Genomic DNA, 17,807 nt, shown 5'->3' with positions numbered 1-17,807 from the left:
AAGTGATAGAATCACCATCCCTGGAAGTGTTAAAAAACCATGTAAATGTGGTGCCTGGGGACATGGTTTAGTGGTGGACCCGGCAGTGCTAGTTTAATGGTTGGACTCAATGATCTTAGAGGTCTTTTCCAAACCTAATGATTCTGTAGTCATCTATAGTCTTAATAGAGGAGTACTTGAGAGTTTGCACACTGTATGCCAAACACCCAGGCAGTCTGTGCAGAAGTATAATTAAAAGAGTAAACTCTGAGTTAAACAGCACACAGGTTAAACCACAAATCATTTGTCACTGATCTTAAAGGCTTGGCCTAGAGTGCCTCTTAACAGTTTAAAAATGTGCAAGAAGAAAGTGCAAAGGCTCAGCCTTGAGCTTGCCTTAGGGTCACACAGATTGGGACAGGTTTGACAGCAGTACCTACTGAGATTGTCCTGCTGGCATATCTGTCCACAGTACTCCATACCTTACCATGATGAGAAGCAGTTTGTCTCAAACATAATAAAATAAACAGTTACCCTATCAGCTTTTATAACTCAGAGAGGAATTTTATTTGCAGACGTTACCACCTTTGGAGAATCTGAAGATTTCTGCATAGAATTCAGACTTTTGGTAAAGTCAAAGAAAGAGAAGGGTTCAAATAGCCTTCAAGGCTTCTCTGAAAACTAATTCTTTTTCCCTATGGAGGCAAGAACAATATTCTCTGAACTCTACAGGAGCAGTAAGTAAAAATTACCTCATACAATGGCATGCAGATGCTATCAATCCACTCGAGCTGCAACCTGGGTAGTTCATGTTTCCTGTTCCGATCAAAAATGGCCTGAATTGAGAAGGGAAAAAAACTGTCATGCTTTATTACATTGCAGTATTTTACAGACACATCATCCAGCACTTTTCAGCTATGATCAAATTCTCACAACTAGAACACTTTGTAAACCATAATCAATCTTTGCAGCAGTCTTCCTACTGCTTTGCATGGCATGAAAAATAAACTGTTTATTTTCAATTCTGTTTTGAAATTTTTAGGCTGAATCTGTTCATATTTTATAATTCTGTGATGTAAAATAAATGCTCCACAGTTGGAGCTGAGCTGGTAAGTAATCTCCTGTGCAAATGTAAAGTAGATACCTTTGAGTAGAAATTTCCCTTCTCTCACATAGGGTTTTCCAGCTCAGCAAAATGAATAGTGATGGATCTGGGCTTGCTCTCTCCCTCCCAGTTACAGAGCCTTTCTGCAGAACCAGCTGTGACTGGTGAATCCAAAGGGTAGGAAATCAACAGATTCATTTTGGGAGCAGTTATCAATTTGTTCCTCTGGAATCAGCCTAATTCACAGCTCACTGCACTCCCTCAGTGATATGTCACGGAATAGGTCAGCAGTTGATCTTGTTTAAAAATTCCTCATTAATGTAGTAAAACTTTACATGCTAACTGATGGCCTTATCTCCCAACCTAAAACACTTAAAACATCAGTTTACTGAATTTTTTTTTAAGTGGTGAAGGGCCAAAAAAGAGGATAATCTTTCTTCAAGCAGTAAGGCTTCAGAGCATCCTACATGTGGCCCACAAATGACTGTATTCCTTGGTACAGACCGTAGAGCCCAAAGGAAGAGTGAGAAGTCTCCCTATTATGGAGAAAATACTAAAGCTATTTAAAGCAATACATTTCTTTCCCACCTGTCTAGGCTGTTGGACGCAGATTTTCAGAAGACATGAATCCAGAAGAAAGCTCTGGCTTTTACCCTTCTCTGTGATTCTACCAAGGTATGCCCAAAATGCACATGTAATAACATACCTTAAAATAATTCTTACTGTTACTGGACCTGGGCCATTTGCACTGGCATTCATTGCTACTTGAAGACAGTAACATTAACACGTGTGTTAAAATAAAACTACTTCCTATTATGTTTCCTTAGTATGAGAAACACACTTTGCAAATTTTATATAAAGGGCAGAAAAGGCACTTACATCCATACTGAATGCTTTCAGTTATTCAGGCCAAGATTTAGTCTCAGAATTGTGAACATCATGACTGTGTGATTACTGTTCTCCTGGACTACAGTTCCCAATTTTTCTGAGAAGATGTATGCACAGAACTATTATAGGGAAGAAATCCATTTGTGCCCCAAACTCTGACAGTATACAAAGCGAAAACCCATTTATTGTAGCTGAGCATTATTTACTACCAACTTTTAAGCTTTATTGATTTCATTACATCACCACAGGGTTATGTGTGAACATTAATGTAGTGAGAATGAGTTTGAGACACTGGACTGGCCTTTTCATATTTGGAAGCATAAAATTTTGGAAGCATATTTGTAAATGGCTCGTAGGTTAAATTCTTTAGAATACTTTCTGTTACCTGTTGCCTCCAGGTAATGGCTTCAGAACATTTTGAGTTATTTGACTTGGATAAGGTTTTCTCTTCTAATCATTCAATGAAAAACTTTATGAAACATTCCTAATTCTCGTTTGACACTTTATACCTATCTGCCTATAATCCACTCAATACTGATTTACTCTTTTATTCACAATGTAACATTTAGCTGTATACCCACAGAAATGCATTTCAGCATTTGATACATCAAATAACACAGATAAACAGCTGCAATATAAAGTAAATCTGACAATTTTGGTTTCCATAGGTAACTGGTGATTTTTGATTTGAATTCTGTGTATTAAAACCAATACCTACTGCTTAGAAAAGCCAGTGACAAGATAATTTTGGGAACAGGTACAGAAAATGGGTAAAAGGGCTCAACGCACAAGTGACTGCGTTGACAGGAGAGATTTTATATATGGTTATAAATGCTTACCCTTCTTGGACAGAGGTTCTATTCACTCCAAGACTTTTCTTTGTGTACAAATACAGTTCATTTTTCTGAATGAGGCCAATAATATTTTTTTACTCTATTCCAGTTAGTAACTATTTCACAAGTGATAAAAACTTACTGAAGGGGTGAGTTTTAGTTCAGATCTTTCTCTGTCTCCTTGTTCAAAGAACTCACTGGTTACCAGCTCAGCTGCCTAAAACATAAATCATGATAAAGATTAGAGTTCTTGTTAAATAAATTTTAGGATAATGAGTTTCTGCTTAGACTATGACTTCAGCCCATGCTTAACTGTAAAGCCCCGTTACATGACTGATGTCAGGCACATGTTCATATAGTTTTCAGGACTGGGCATACAGGGGGTATAAACAGCCATATTCACTGATAGGCACAGCTATTTACCCCTTTTGATAGGGAATTGACTGGGGGAATTACACTGCAATGTCCAGGTAGCACTCAACGCTGTTATGTGCGACTTACTGAAGTACTGAGAACAGAATGGAAAATTATAGCTTCTTGTTGGCATCCACAATTATGTCTGTAAAGATGCTTTTTAAAACATGCAAGAACTCTCTGGGTATTTACAGGCCATTGCCCTCTACACACAACTTCACTTATCAAAGAAACTTAATTAACCAATACCCTCTGTTATCTTAAACTAATGTGAATTCATAAAGGGTTTTTTTCCCCACTAGGCTTTTTCCCCTGTGACTGTTATCACTATAGGATCTGGATATCTAAATATAAACTCAGACTGTGATGATAATATTGATTTAAAATCAAGAACTGGCAGGTTGGAAGTTGGAATGTGTCTTTTTGACTTTTGTGAATGAAGATGTTCTATTCACAGCAGAGATTTGTGCTTCTTAGGGGAAGACGAGATTTAAAAACAAATTTGGTTATGGAAACAAGAGGAATTTTAGGAAGTCAAACAGTGAGTAATTCTGATATAGTACTGTACACTTGTCACATGTGGGGCTTTGAAGGTAAGCATGTGCAATATTTGAGATGCAAAAAACCTGGAAACTAATCTACTGAAGATGGCATTCAGATCCTAAAGCTCCCGTCATGCCTGCGTACTGTTTTCAAGTCAGGAAATAATATTTCATAAAGCCAAAGCATGAGAAGGTAAACTAAGCAGAGAACCTGCACTTCAAAAATCTCAAAATTTCTTGCTCTAGCAACTGCATGGTAGGTAACATTCCCAAATCCTAAGATTGTTATAGTTGAAATAAGAGTACCAAAATAAATTGGAAGTAGGTGAAGTGATGTTATAAAGTACTCTTAAATCTTGAGCCAGGCTAACATAGTTTGGAACTTTATAATGTATGTAATCCCACTGCATTAATAAAACTCTGGATCAATATTCCAGATAGAGGAATAATTTAACGACTTATCAGCAATTAAGGGTTTGCCAAGTGTATTGTATAAAAATAATCAAAACATAGTATCATGCCTGTGTCTCAGTGCTATTCTGATCCTGTTCTCCTTATGTCCCTTTCCCTCTTCTTTTATCTGTTTTGATCTTTTCTTCCTGAATTTTCCTTCCTACATGTGGCTTTTATTCCCTTTGATTCACGTATTTTAATCTCTTTCTCCCTTGCTTTTCATGTTTTTTTCCCCTTTTGGCACAGTTGAGGTCCAACTATTTCCTGTCTTGCCTCTGTGGACTTATTAGCGCCTCTGCTCAACCAGGTAATGTTTCAATCAATCCCAGACTGGATTTTTCAATACAAAGTAAACCTGTACACTAGGCTGCAGGGGAATTTTCATCCACAGACCTCAAAAGTGGTAAGCATAAAACCCCCCAGTTTTCCAGAGACTTCAGCACTAATTCAGCACCGTAGCACAAAGATTGACAACACGGAAAGCAGCCCCTACTTGATATTTTGGCTGTCAAAGAAAATGCAGAAGGGTTAAGGAGGAAAAATGAGGAGGGATTGCACGCACTGCAGCTGTGGCCAGGTGGCACTGAAAAATCCTGTGACTTATTTTCCCACTGCAGGATATAAGCAGCTTTCCTGATTTCCATGTGAGGTGGCCATTATTCTGGCCAAGTAGAGCAACAGCCTTAGAAGAACTGTTGTCACGATCTGCTTATAAAAGCAAAAAAGACTCACCTGAAAAAAACTGCAAGTTGAGCTAAACCCTCCCACCATAAATGGTTTTTTTTTACTTAGTTGATGTGTATGTAACTTTTGTAGATCCCTTTCAGCTTCTGTTACTTCCTTATCCTTCTCCAAGAAGTCTGGCTGCTCCTGCATCAGTAGTTACCTGGTCTAGCTTACTCTTTTTCAGCCCATCTTTATAACTATTACTTTGCTATTACACCAAACCCCGTCCAGCTGTGTACCCACACCCAGCTGAACTGGTATATTTTCTATCTGCTTCTTGATGCTGTATATCCCTCCAGGACCTGACACAGTCTGCCTTCTACTAGCTTGTTCTGGACCTCAGTAAAGGACAGAGAATGATTAGCATGGATACTGGAAATATTAAGGGTGGCTGCTGGGTAAGGGAGGATGCCTAGAAGAGGGGAAAATATTGGAGCAAAGGATGAGACTTTTGGGACATGTTGCTTTCTTATATTGTACTTGCTTGCCAATGCTGGACCTCTGTTTTTGTATATTGCTAAAGAGCCTACTCAATAGCAGAACCCTGAATTTTTATTTGTTTGTTTCTAAGTAGAGGATGCTAAAAAAAAAGCTCTATGCTAGCAGTTTTTTCAACATTGTTAAGAAAATGAACACATTTCTCTTATCATATGTACTGAAGTTTTATGTTAATTGCAGTTTGCAGCTCATCTGTTGGTATTTTTGATTTAGGGAAGATTCTGTCACTGTTAAGGAAAACTTTGGAATAAAACAAGTAAGCACAGCTACGTGTGGGTAACAACTTTTTTGTTTAATCCATCCATTTTTGGATATGGATTTAAAAGGTTAACAAGAGGAGACGCTGTAAAGCCAGATGTACACACCAGCATGTGTACAGGTAAAGATTATGCAATAAACCATTTTTTGCAGAAACCCCCTGCTATTTTTTTTATAGCATTAATACCACTGTAAATTGATTCCAGTTTTGGTCCCTTGTAAGCCAGGGCCCTGGGAATATTGTCCTGCCAGTCCCGCCTCCTCTCAGCCCTGCTATTAATCATGACTTGCCTGTCTTGAAATCTCCCACGGTTTGGTCACAGCTCCAAGGTCACAGGCTGTCATTAGCATTGATCTGAAAAACAGAAATGAACAATACAAGCTGAATCAACCTTTGTTGGATTTCTAAACAACTGTGCTCTGGATGCATAAATAAATAATACGTATATAAAATGTCAGCCCTGGCACCTTCTTTTCCTCCAGAAAAGAATGATGTTTGAAATCTCAGCCATCAGCATGGCTTTTACATCACAATTGTGCCTCGGAAGTCTAATGTGTTGCAGGTCATAAGATGATGAATTTTGGTATTGTGCATTGCACACTAGAAAAGAAATGATATTGCAAGGGAGTAACTGCTAATTTTGCGATACTTCTAACACTACTTACATTAATACCTATAATATATTAGAAAGCATGTGCTTCACATGATATAAGTAAGGGTATTATTACATAATAACACCTACAACTGGATTAATTTATATGCCTATTTGTAAGTGACTGCTGTAGCAAGAGAGCCTATAATCACAAGAGGCATTCCAGACACTGTTTAAGCAGTTTCTACTGCTCATCTACAATAAAAATTTAAGATTTACTATGAGGTATATGGTTCCACTGTAGTTTAATACCTAGCTACAACCATGTTTTATATGCATTAGGAGAAAGAAACCATTCAGCTGTAGAAAGCGTTTATGTACAGTACATGATGCAGATAAAAGTCTAAGAAAGTTTAAATGAAGAACAAGGGCACTGAAAATGAAGCATCAAATATATTGTCTGAATCTAAAATTAGGAGTGGGTGAAATGGTATGGAAAATAGAAAATGGCCAATATTTTGGTCAAAAGACCAAAAGAAAGCAGAATTTTAATGAAATTTCAGATAAAATGAGACATAATTAGGCATGCATACGCAAATACACACATTTTATTGTCTAAAAAGCATGATGTACTTAAACTATCCACAAAGTCTGAGGTTTTCAATAGGATGCCCATTCAGGGCATTCTTGAGGGCTAGAAGAGTACTGTGTATATGCAAATTCTCAGGTACAGACTGGAAGAGCAGAGAAAAGCATGGCCAGGGAAAGAAAACAGCTGAGAGGAGGAGGGAGCGGGGAAACGGACAAGAAAGATCCTTGTGTCCTAAGGCTGTATATTGATGCTTTCTGGAAAAAGAGCAGAAGGGCTGAACAGTAATTGGTGAGGCTGCGAGAAAGGGAAGAAAACATGACAGAGTGTGAAGGCAGAAATAGGAATGCAAAAGGTGAAGTCATGCCAATTAATTGCAGCTGTTTGCCAATATTTAGAAATCATACCATATATTTAATTTCATGGATCATATTTTTAAAACAAGGTACTTTCTCTTGTTATTCTAAGCCTTAACTCCACAATATATGAAATTCCTTCAACAAATACGGCTACACGCTGAAATTACCAGAAAGCAAGAAATAACAGTGCTCACCGAAATATTTCTCGGTGTTTTTTTATATTCCAATCATAACCACCTCTACTGACAAGTTCAAAAAACTCAGTCCTTCTCCTGCAAAAAAACAGATTATCAGAGAAAGAAACAAGACACTTCCAGAGCAGCACTGCAGTAGGAACACAGTTCTCTTTATGAGACAAAATCACTGCACCTCATGTATTATTGTTATAGTCATTACACTGACAGTCCATTTAAGCGAAACATACTAATTTCCGAACATGTTCTATAAATGTCTGTTATCAATGTCAGAGTTGCCTAGTAAAAGCAATATTGTATTTATGGTCTCCACAGATAAGGAAATTAATGGCACTGAAATGTTCAGTCTTCCATGGAAGCATGAAATGTTCACCTACAGCAATGGACAGACAGACAATAGAAGCACCACTGAAATATACACATGCTTCTCTTTATTTGTCCTTGCAAAATGGTTTTTACTTCTATATCCTGAAGGGTTTTTCAGGGACATGCAACTCCAGTCTTTTTCCAGCACACGGAAAAGAACAGAGACACACACAAGCTGCAGCTCTCTTGAGTTGGTAGTTCTCATTGACTAGAAACTACATCTCCCTGCCTCGTCCCATGCTTTGTCTTCTGGAATATCTTCCCTGGATCCTCAAAGATGGACAAAATGTGAAATGGACAGAACATGTTAATGCCTGATTGTTGCCCTTAAGAATCAAAATTCTGACTCATTATAGTCTATAATCTTTTATGGCACTGAGTCTCCAAGCAGCTCTTCCTGCATGCAGTGTGACTACAATATGTAATAGATCCTGCCCAAGATACAGAGGTAGTTGAGGCACAAACACTTAGAGCACCTTGTCCACAATGACATAGCATATGAGCATCAAAGTTGGAAAGTAAATACCTGTGTTCTGAGTGACAGTCCAATGTCCCATCTCATATGAGACTGGGCTGTCTCTTTGTCAAATGGAACTGTAGTTAAGATTCTTCAACAGGAGAGAGTTTGCAAAGTCTTGTATTTTCTACATTTACTTAAACTAGACTGAAAGTTTGAACAGTGATTAATGAAAGCACAGCCTGATGGCAGCCAGTACATGTTTTGCACAAAAGGAGATTCACAGTTCCAGGAACACTACCTCTGATGAGTGGACAGAATGTTATGTGGAGCACGTTGCGTTATTCTTGTCCCTGACTGTTGTGGTTATTTGACCAGTCACTCCTACTATAGGGTCTTTCTATAATGGATTTCATGACAGCAGCTAGAACAGGGAGATATAAGCATGATGATATCTAATCCCTTATGCTTCGCGAAGTAAGATGTGAAAGAGCTTCATGTTACAAAATTTTCTAGGACAATGCAAAGTCACACATATGAAGAAAACAAAACTCAATTCTCTCACATAAAGCCTCATGCATTGTGGTCCCTAAGGAAATAAATATTTCAACAATGAAAATTTTAATGGCCAAGAGTAGTTGTCATATAAACCTCAAATCAGCCTAACCCTGAGCAGAACAACACTAAGCTGAGCATCAACAACTCTATTAACAGAGCGAGCAGTAGATTTTTGCATCTTGTATTTCAGTGCCCAGTCTAACAACGTAAAATTTGGAAATTATTTCATTTTGAAGTATTGGATATTCTGAGAAATTAATAGGTTACTGGATAAAAATTAGGAAAGAATGTTTAAAACTGAGACCTCAGGAAGATGACATCCCAGAAACCTCAAATATTCAAATTTAAAATGTAGAGATCCATAAACAGTAACTGAAAATGTGAGTCTCAAGGCTGTATGTTAAGCTGAAAACTTTAAGAATTTTCTTTGAAATCCATTTAAAGGGATACAGAAGTAGTAGTCCAACTCCACAGAGAATTTCTAGTGTAGCAAGGAGTCAACCTGAGAAAAGCAGCCATGTATAATGAAACTATTTAGTGTTTCCTACAGGTTTCTTATGACTGGTATCCAAAATTATGAGGTTTGCTATTAATAAGCAAATATAATACATCAGGACTTCAGAAATAAACTGAACTATAACAATTTTGCAGTGTCTTTGAGTAACATTGACTCTGTGTTTTGTCTGGAAGGGAAGGTTGTCTTGCTACATCTGACAAATCCAGTTGCTCTACACCCAGCAGTTCAAGATATCATTTGAGTGAATTTCCATAAACTTCATTTTGGTTCCAAGCTTTTGCTTGTTCTATTATCTACAAGCATCATGGCACAGGAACCAAATACTGAGAAAAATAGACAAAGCAAACACTGCAGCATCCCAAGTAGTATTTTTACCTTTAACAGTTAAGGACACAATGTTCATAGAGATACTTGAACAATTTCAGAATAAAGACTTTGCCTAAAGTTTTGTGGAAACCTGGTTTGGTGTCATCCACCAGCACATAAGAGGAGCAGGATCCAGGTATACCACCCTAAGAAAAACATTACTGAATGATACCCAGAACTGTATGGGATAGGATCCCAGTGGACATCAAATAAAAATGACCCTGAGATTAGCTCAGTTGGTTGGAGCATGGTGCTAATAATGCCAAGGTTGTGGGTTGTGGGTTGTGGGTTTGATCCCTTTATGGGCCATTCACTTAAGAGTTGGAACTGATGATCCTTGTGGGTCCCTTCCAACTCAAAATATTCTGTGATTCTGTGAAAATTCCCAAAGATGATTTATTGTCAAGATTGCAGAGGCAGTACCCTGAAACTGCACATCTGACAGCACTTCTCCCTATAAGTCAGGTGCAGGCACGTGCCAGAGAGAGGGATGTCAGAAATGCAGTGTGATGGTGACACCACAACCCTTCCGACACCATGCATGCTCCCAAACATTCTCACTGGGAAGAGCTTGGTAATAATTACCAGTATTTGAAAAACATAAAGTAGCACCAACTTGAAATCAGCTTCGAGATTTGATTTGAAAACAGGGGAAAGGAAGAAAACTGAATGAGAGAGATTCTATTGTACTTCACTTCAGCTTTTTAAGACCTAATCTCATCATGTGATGCAAATTGGTATAATTTGTCTTCAAAGAAGCAAAGTATATGCTTTTGTTACCTCTGCAACTGGATCTGTAACTAAATACAATATTTCTTTACATACATGTTTAGAAACACTAAAATGGTGGAAACGAATTCTCAGATGTTGATTTTCTACACGCCTGAAGAAATGATCACAGAAGGGACAGAAGAATTAAAGGACTGAGCTGTAACTGATTTCTGGGATTGAAGTATAAGTCTAGGATTTCACTTGCTTTTGGTGGATACAGACATGTTACATGTTAAAACAAAACTTACTTGGACACTTGAGATATTTCTATTAGCCTAAGATACACTAAGTATTAAACTAAAGCTCTTCAACCGTAGCTAAACACTAATTTCCCATATTATATACCCTTATTGGTATTTAATAGGTCATTAGAATAAGTTCTCTGAATTTTCATTTGTCAAATACAAGAAATGCCAATACTTACTCAAAATACAGAGTGAGGTCTGTTGCCAATATTGATTGCTTTAGAAGCTGCATAAGGTCACTGTAGTCCTTAGAGGACAAGTTAGCAAAGATGTTGTGACCCTGTAATGAAAGAGATAAAAGAGGTAAAAGACTGGCAATCAATATAGGTTTTGAAAAGGTTTTCTAACTCTTTAGTCTACTGTTTCTCTGTAACACAAGCCTTTTCTAATTCATGGCAAAACTACAACAAAATAATAATGTTAATACTGCTGAGATTACATTGAGGTGGAAGAGCTGATGATTGTAATCCAGCACCTGGTATGTTTTTCTAAACTCTGCTGAAATTATAGCCTCTTGAGTAAAGATTTACTCTTTGCTCTGACCCTGCACAGACTCAGTTTATGGGGGAAAACTATGGATACATCTCAATCTTTCCTCTTATTAAATGTTTTGGGGAGCTGTGCATTGGAGCTTTTGAGTTGTGCTCCTAATAGATTTATCTGCACTGCTGCTTGCAGGCACATAAGCTGCTGTAAGAGCAGTCAAGGACACTAAATCAGTTTTTCATTCAAAACAGCCCATTTGCTCACTCTGCCCATTACTGCCTTGTCTTACAGCCATTGCCTACACAGGCTAAAGAACCACATATTTATATGCAGTTTAAACACCCTTTGTGGGCCCAACTGGTGGCTTTTTAAGGAATTGTGGATTAAGAATTTGAAAGGTGCTCTATGGCCAGAATGATAGGAAAGAAATTATTTTACACTGCTTTTTAAGAGCAGGAAGGTCCTTTTATAACTGAATTTCTGAAAATAAGGAGAGGGACAGAGACATTGTAATTCCTCTACGAAATCCCAGAAAAAATAAGCTGAAAGAAAACAAAATTAATGGAAAATTCTAACTGTAATCTTAAGAAATTATCTTTGTGACAATAGTCACATATAACTATATTAACATAAATAAAAGAACTACAGGTTGTTTGTTCTTTTTTTTTCTAATCACCTAGAGAAATGTTGAAGTTCTTGCTAAACAGTCTTATTTTGGTGGTATTTAGTCCTGTAGTGCCCACATTCAGTATGCACTGCCATCTACTGCCTAGGAAGATTAAAATGCTCTTAAAACCAAGAATTTTCCAGTAACAGGATTGCTATAACCATGATGGTATGAGGACATATATGAGATAAGGTCCAGAGGTAGAGATGGCATTTTTTATTAGAGCAGCTAACTGTTGGACTGAAAAAATAATTTACCATGCATAAAATTATTTCTTTTCAGCTAGATCTTGAGGTTTTGAGAATTTAAAGCTTATTTATGAAAAAAAAATTACAATCAAAGTACTTAGAAGAAAGTAAAGCAAAATGTACCAGAAAAAGAGTTCTTACAACAGGGGTAATTTACCAAGTTGTCTGTTATTCTCTAATATCTAGTGCCTTTCTGACCTGTTTTATTGTCTAGAAAACCATGTCACTACTAAGCCCAAGATCACTATATTGAGGTTAACATGTCAAGAGTAAGGGATAAATACCTCCTTTGTCCAATATGCTAAAAATCTGAAGAAATAATACCACATACTGTGTTTCCTTGTAGTCAGCAAAACCAGACTAGAACATTTTGGCTAGTTTGAGAGAGACTGGCTGCTCAGCTGGCAAAAGATGGTGTATCTTTAAGTATATTGGGGGATCCACATCTGCATTTGTTCCAAACTAAATGGTGTTATGTTCCATTAGCAAACACTATGGATTGGACAAAAATCCTGTAGGATTAATTTTCTGGACTAGAAATGAAGAACTGGAAAAGAAGCTGTCTGAATGATCAAAGGTGAGGACTTGCATTTCAAGTAATACTTTACATCTCTAAAGAAGCTGGACTAGAGTCCAAAGAAGTTTTTGTTTCATAAATTTATTGATTTTTAAGCTGGATAAGATAAAGAAAAGCATCTAGACTGACACAGAGTTGTCCATGGCTTGAGTTTGAGACATATAATTATGATGAAGATTTCAGGAACTAGAGAACTCACTGTTTTCCAGAAAACCTTGTTCCAGAGGCTGAACAGAGTCACTAGGTTAGGAAAAAAAAAAACCCAAACAAAAAAACCTATCCTTTTTTCCTATTCTGAACTAGTCTGTTTATCATTCAAATGCTGCTTTTTCTTACATCTTTCCCTGGTATTATAAGGGAATTTAATTCCTAATATCACCTTTTAGATAAGCTAGCCTAGGCTAAACAAATCGAGCTGTTTAAATCTCATGCTGGTGCCCTCCTTTCCTATGTTTACTTTCTAAATATAATGTCAAGAAACTGAACACTAAAGCCACAATCCCATGACAAATCTCTCTGGCAGTGTACACAGAGGTAAAGCCATCCGCCTGCTCCCATTTGTCGGTGATCACAGGGCATTCCCAGATGCTCTTCAGAAGTTACTGCAGATCAGCATATGGTCTCCAATTGTGCTGCACGAACAACAAATTTTGGTTTTATATTTACTGAATGCATTTTGTAACAACCTAGCTGTGCAAATCCACTGTTTCGTAAGGACTGCATGTCCATCCTTCTCCTTTTTTCACTACATCTCTGGGGTAGTGCATGCTGTAGATACTGTTACACACAAGATATTCCAGGCAATAACTATGTCTTCATATGTATCTGCAAAGCAATTACTGTACTTTGGGCAGCATGATATTACTGATATTAATTTTTAAAAATAATTTATTAAAAATATGAAAAACCATCACAAAAATACTGATTACAGAAAGACTGTCAAAGAAATTAAATTGGTGCAGTAAAGGATGACTGTGATATTCTGAATATGATACCTGTGGGGAAAGGTAAGAGTTGTTTCAGCTACCTATAAACCATTGAGCAGGATATATGTAAGAAGACTGAGAAAAGCTGACAGTATTATTAGGATATGTTCTCCTTGCCCCTCGCTGATTGAGACAAATATAATCTCCGGGCTCTATGATCAGCATTTGTAGTTGTTTAATTTTGTGCTAGTTGTGACCTTTGTGGTAACCAATAAATAATTCCTCAAGGAGAGGACATTAAAAAGGTACCATGTGTGGTATTTCCTTTCTCCTGCTGAAACTGCCCAACAGCTTACAGTGAGATTAATAGTAATGCTTTTGTACCTCACTTTGGAGAATCATGACAGCATGATTGAAATGGTGATGCTCCAAGGTAGCAGAGGTGCCATAGAGCTGAGCTAAGGCTGATCCACTCCTGAAACAGAACATGGGGAGTCAACAAATACTGCTCATCTGCTTACAAAGCAGTTTTAAGAAACAATTTAGTAACAAAAGCACATAGCCACACTTCACCTCCATTTCAGCAACCACACCTAAGACAGTTGACAAGGTCAAAAATACTAATTTAAAGCCAGATACAAAGCATTTATGTTCCAGACTTTGCTAAATATCATCAACTGACTAACAATTTTTCTTGAACTACAAGAAATTTTGTAACACAACTTTCAAAGTGCCTCAGCAACAGCAGAGGCGCACCATTGTGCAGTAAAGACACACAGTAAAATCCTTGATCTAGGATTGGCTCTTCCACTATTTTGTTTTTTTAATCCTTAATAGACATAAACACAATGGCTTACAATGGGCAATTAGAAACTCTTAAAATAAATCCCCAAAACACAACAACAAAAAAACAACTACAAATGCACTGAGGTCCTGTCAGTATGTAAAATCACACATTTAAAAAAATACTAAGGTAAACAAAAAAACACAAGTGAGAGCAGTGACTATAAAAGCAAAGTTTAGCATTGCTTCAGAATGTATTTTCTCATCATGTTTATTGTCTAAACCAAAATCAGATTCAAAATGCACAGAGCAGGTGGGTTTTCTAAATTTCTAAGTTTTTCTAAGGATAAAAATCTATAGAATACAATTATAAAATTGCGAATCATTGGGAGGTGCAGAGAAAGGGACTGGATTGTCAGAATAGTTGCTGTTCACACTTCTGGGATCCAGCCTAAAGCAACAAGATGGGTTTTCTTTCCAAAGAAATGAGAATAAGAGATTATGCTAGAGACAGGAAGTCTCCTAGGAGCATATGCCATAAAACTGCACCATACTGATACTTAATTATCAGAAGCAGCTATATTAGAGAGAAGGATGTCCAGGAAACATTGTCCCTAGAGAATGTGATGCTGAGATATATAACAGAGCCATTTTAAACAACTGTGATATTGCCTCCATCATATACCTCTTGAACTTTCATCATACAGAACAGCAGTATCGAATACTGAAGATAAAACAGGAAAAAGTGATGCTTAAATTTATGTCAGGTTAGAGGAATAAATCATAGTTGCTGTTATGAAAACTACAGTTTCTGTTTTCAGGGATGTTTTATGCATGTGTGGTAATGTTTGTCTTTCATTAAATGTCTTCAGCAGTTTCTTTATGGAGTCATAAAATGGTAGCCTCCTCTTTGTACTCCATTGTCAAACAACAAGTATAAGTGATAGCAGCCTAGTGCTGAAACCCTACACCTTTAACTGAGCCATCCCTCTGCACAAATGATGCTGTTGTGTAATGTTATAGTAGAGAACTGGTTAACTTAATCAGAGCCTGAAATGGCTAAGATGTAAATTTTAGGTCTTGTAAATTAGGAACATAAACATCAATCAGCTGAGCTTCCTTCCCATTTGTCTCGTCTATTTTGATTCTCTTCAAGTCTCCACTGCAAAAAGGCATCTAGCAGTGCTTGGTAACCTTTGCACCATGAGCTCTGTCTTTTGAGTACTGCAATTGATTTTCCTTGCTATGGTGATTGAAGATCCAGACAGTGTCATTGTTTCATTGAGATTGTATGGCAACACCAGTACCTCAGGAAATGGCAGCTTAGTGAACATCAGAAACATCAGTTTGAGTGATGTTCACTGAGGCAACTTGCCCCCCGAAATGCAGCAGTGTGTACATACACACATTGCAGCAGAGTATTTCTGCAAAAAGTAGGACAAAATAGGCTAATGAAGCATTACACTCTTTCAAATATCTTTGGACAACCATTTGACCACTAACCCATCACACTGGAGGATTAGCAGTAAAGCAGAACAGAAAAAGCTGCAAATGCACACTGGGATCTGCAGGACATATTCTGACTGTAGAGGACCTAGGGAGTGAAGAAAACCACATGGGATTTGAAGGAGTCTCTGTGTCTGACAGCTTTATTTCACAGCTCGGCCAGGATGTTGCCAGGGGACATTTTCTGTTGTCCTGCCTGTTCTCAGGGAACACTGATTTTGGAATTAATTTGACCATGGTCAAAGGAGTTTCCTTACTACCACAGTAAGAAGTACCACCCTCAAAACTTCCTCAAGCCTGCTTCTACCTCACTGTGCCTGATGGCAGCAGCATGGAAAGTAAAAATACACGCAAGTCAGGGCTGCTAAATCAGGTCATAAGAACTTTGAATAAAATAAAATTCATTTTCAGAATTGAAAACAGTCTGTAGAGTAATATTTCACATCAGTGAAGTATGAATCGCACTTCGTAAGCTAGGAATTACTTTATGTATGCCTGCTTATACTGGTGTGAAAGTTTTTGTGAAAGCATTATTTCAGTTTTACTTCTTTTCTTCTCAATAAGGGAACAAGGTTTTACTCAATATCATGCATTCCAGTCAGTAAGAACAACCCAGATAGACAATTTAGATGTTTCCTGGGTTGAATACCAGAATCAATAATAGCTGAGCCTGAAAGGAACATCAACTTTTGGCACCACATTTTAATATGTGGTGTCAGTTCAACAGCCTGCTACAAAGGACAGGCCAGCAATTACCTAAAGGAACAGAGAATGATAAAGATGGATTGTCCCTCACTGCATACAGGAATAAGAATACTTGGCCTTGGCCTAGGAGGCTTGAAATTAATGCTTCATTCTTTATCCTGGTCACCTTTTGCTCTCCCATGGAAGAAAACCAAATTAAAATAGTAAGAATTAGAAAGCTTACTTGGCTTGGAAGGCATTGTTGGTTCCCCTGTGGTCAAGGTCGTGACATAAGCATCCCACAATCAAAGCTAAAATTTCAATTTCACTTAGAATCTCCTGGAATCCTGCAGTCTGAGAGCAGAAAAAAAATAGCAGCTGTAACTATCAGTAGCAAAAGGGATAAGTAATGTTAGTCCATCGAGCAACAGTCAACTTTGTTTTGATACCATGAACGTTTCAGTAAGGAGAAGATAAATGCTTTATTGTCATATTCTATTCCCTGCTGTATGTTAGATGGTTAGCAGAATAGATAACGTCCTTGGAGTGATCTGTTATTATCTCTTTGTTGCATTTTCAGCATGCCATTTCTCTGCTACCCAGAAGGCACTGAAGGCAAAAAGAGCTGAAAACAAACATCAGTAACTGCAGACTAAGATAGTAACTGGATTTTCTGATCAGAGAAATAAAAAACCCTCAAACTAAACTGATTCCATTTTGAAATTATTGTTCTGAGAAGTATTTAGTAGATTTCTTCAATTCTGAGATGACCACTTAGGTCAATCCCTACTGTCCGAGACAGCTGAGACATTAAATCAGAAGACCTATAAAAGAACCCACATACAATGTACTCTATGAAACTGTTACAAACTATTAAAAGATTTTTTTTACCTGGGACAATGAAACGAAGTGGCATGATTTAAAGAGGAAATGTCTCAAATGGCTTTTTTCTGCTGCAGATACCCACTTGAATATGGGAGAGATTTTTGAAAACAGATGTAATGAAATTGCCTACAGGCAGCTCAGACTGTGTGAATGAGGGAGCTGATTCTAGAAACATTTTTTGCCACTATACTTCTCCTCATGGATACTTGCCATAGCAGTCTGCCTGCCTGAACTGACTCATGTCAGAAAGGAAACACTATTGGTATTGCTAACCTCATGCATCCCGAACAGATCCTGTCTGGAGGAGGTGCTAGAGCCTGTGTAGGACACCACC

At 37.5% G+C, this 17,807-nt stretch overlaps 1 protein-coding gene across 2 annotated transcripts in view; it reads right to left on the bottom strand.

Annotated features, from left to right (window-relative positions):
• The window catches only part of PDE11A (phosphodiesterase 11A), a 127,555-nt gene that overhangs the window by 18,135 nt on the left and 91,613 nt on the right, over positions 1–17,807 (bottom strand). For both annotated transcript variants that reach the window (XM_064660734.1, XM_064660735.1), the window contains exons 13-19: positions 16,833–16,942; positions 14,000–14,090; positions 10,891–10,991; positions 7,432–7,509; positions 5,984–6,051; positions 2,948–3,018; positions 732–815 (exon numbers count right to left, since the gene is read on the bottom strand). In XM_064660734.1, coding sequence (XP_064516804.1) covers positions 732–815; positions 2,948–3,018; positions 5,984–6,051; positions 7,432–7,509; positions 10,891–10,991; positions 14,000–14,090; positions 16,833–16,942 — 603 coding nt within the window. The remainder of the gene's footprint in view (positions 1–731; positions 816–2,947; positions 3,019–5,983; positions 6,052–7,431; positions 7,510–10,890; positions 10,992–13,999; positions 14,091–16,832; positions 16,943–17,807) is intronic.

The sequence above is a fragment of the Pseudopipra pipra genome, chromosome 7 (genome assembly GCF_036250125.1).
Source record: "Pseudopipra pipra isolate bDixPip1 chromosome 7, bDixPip1.hap1, whole genome shotgun sequence".
Lineage (NCBI taxonomy): Eukaryota > Metazoa > Chordata > Aves > Passeriformes > Pipridae > Pseudopipra > Pseudopipra pipra.
This window is presented reverse-complemented; position numbering and strand designations above follow the sequence as displayed.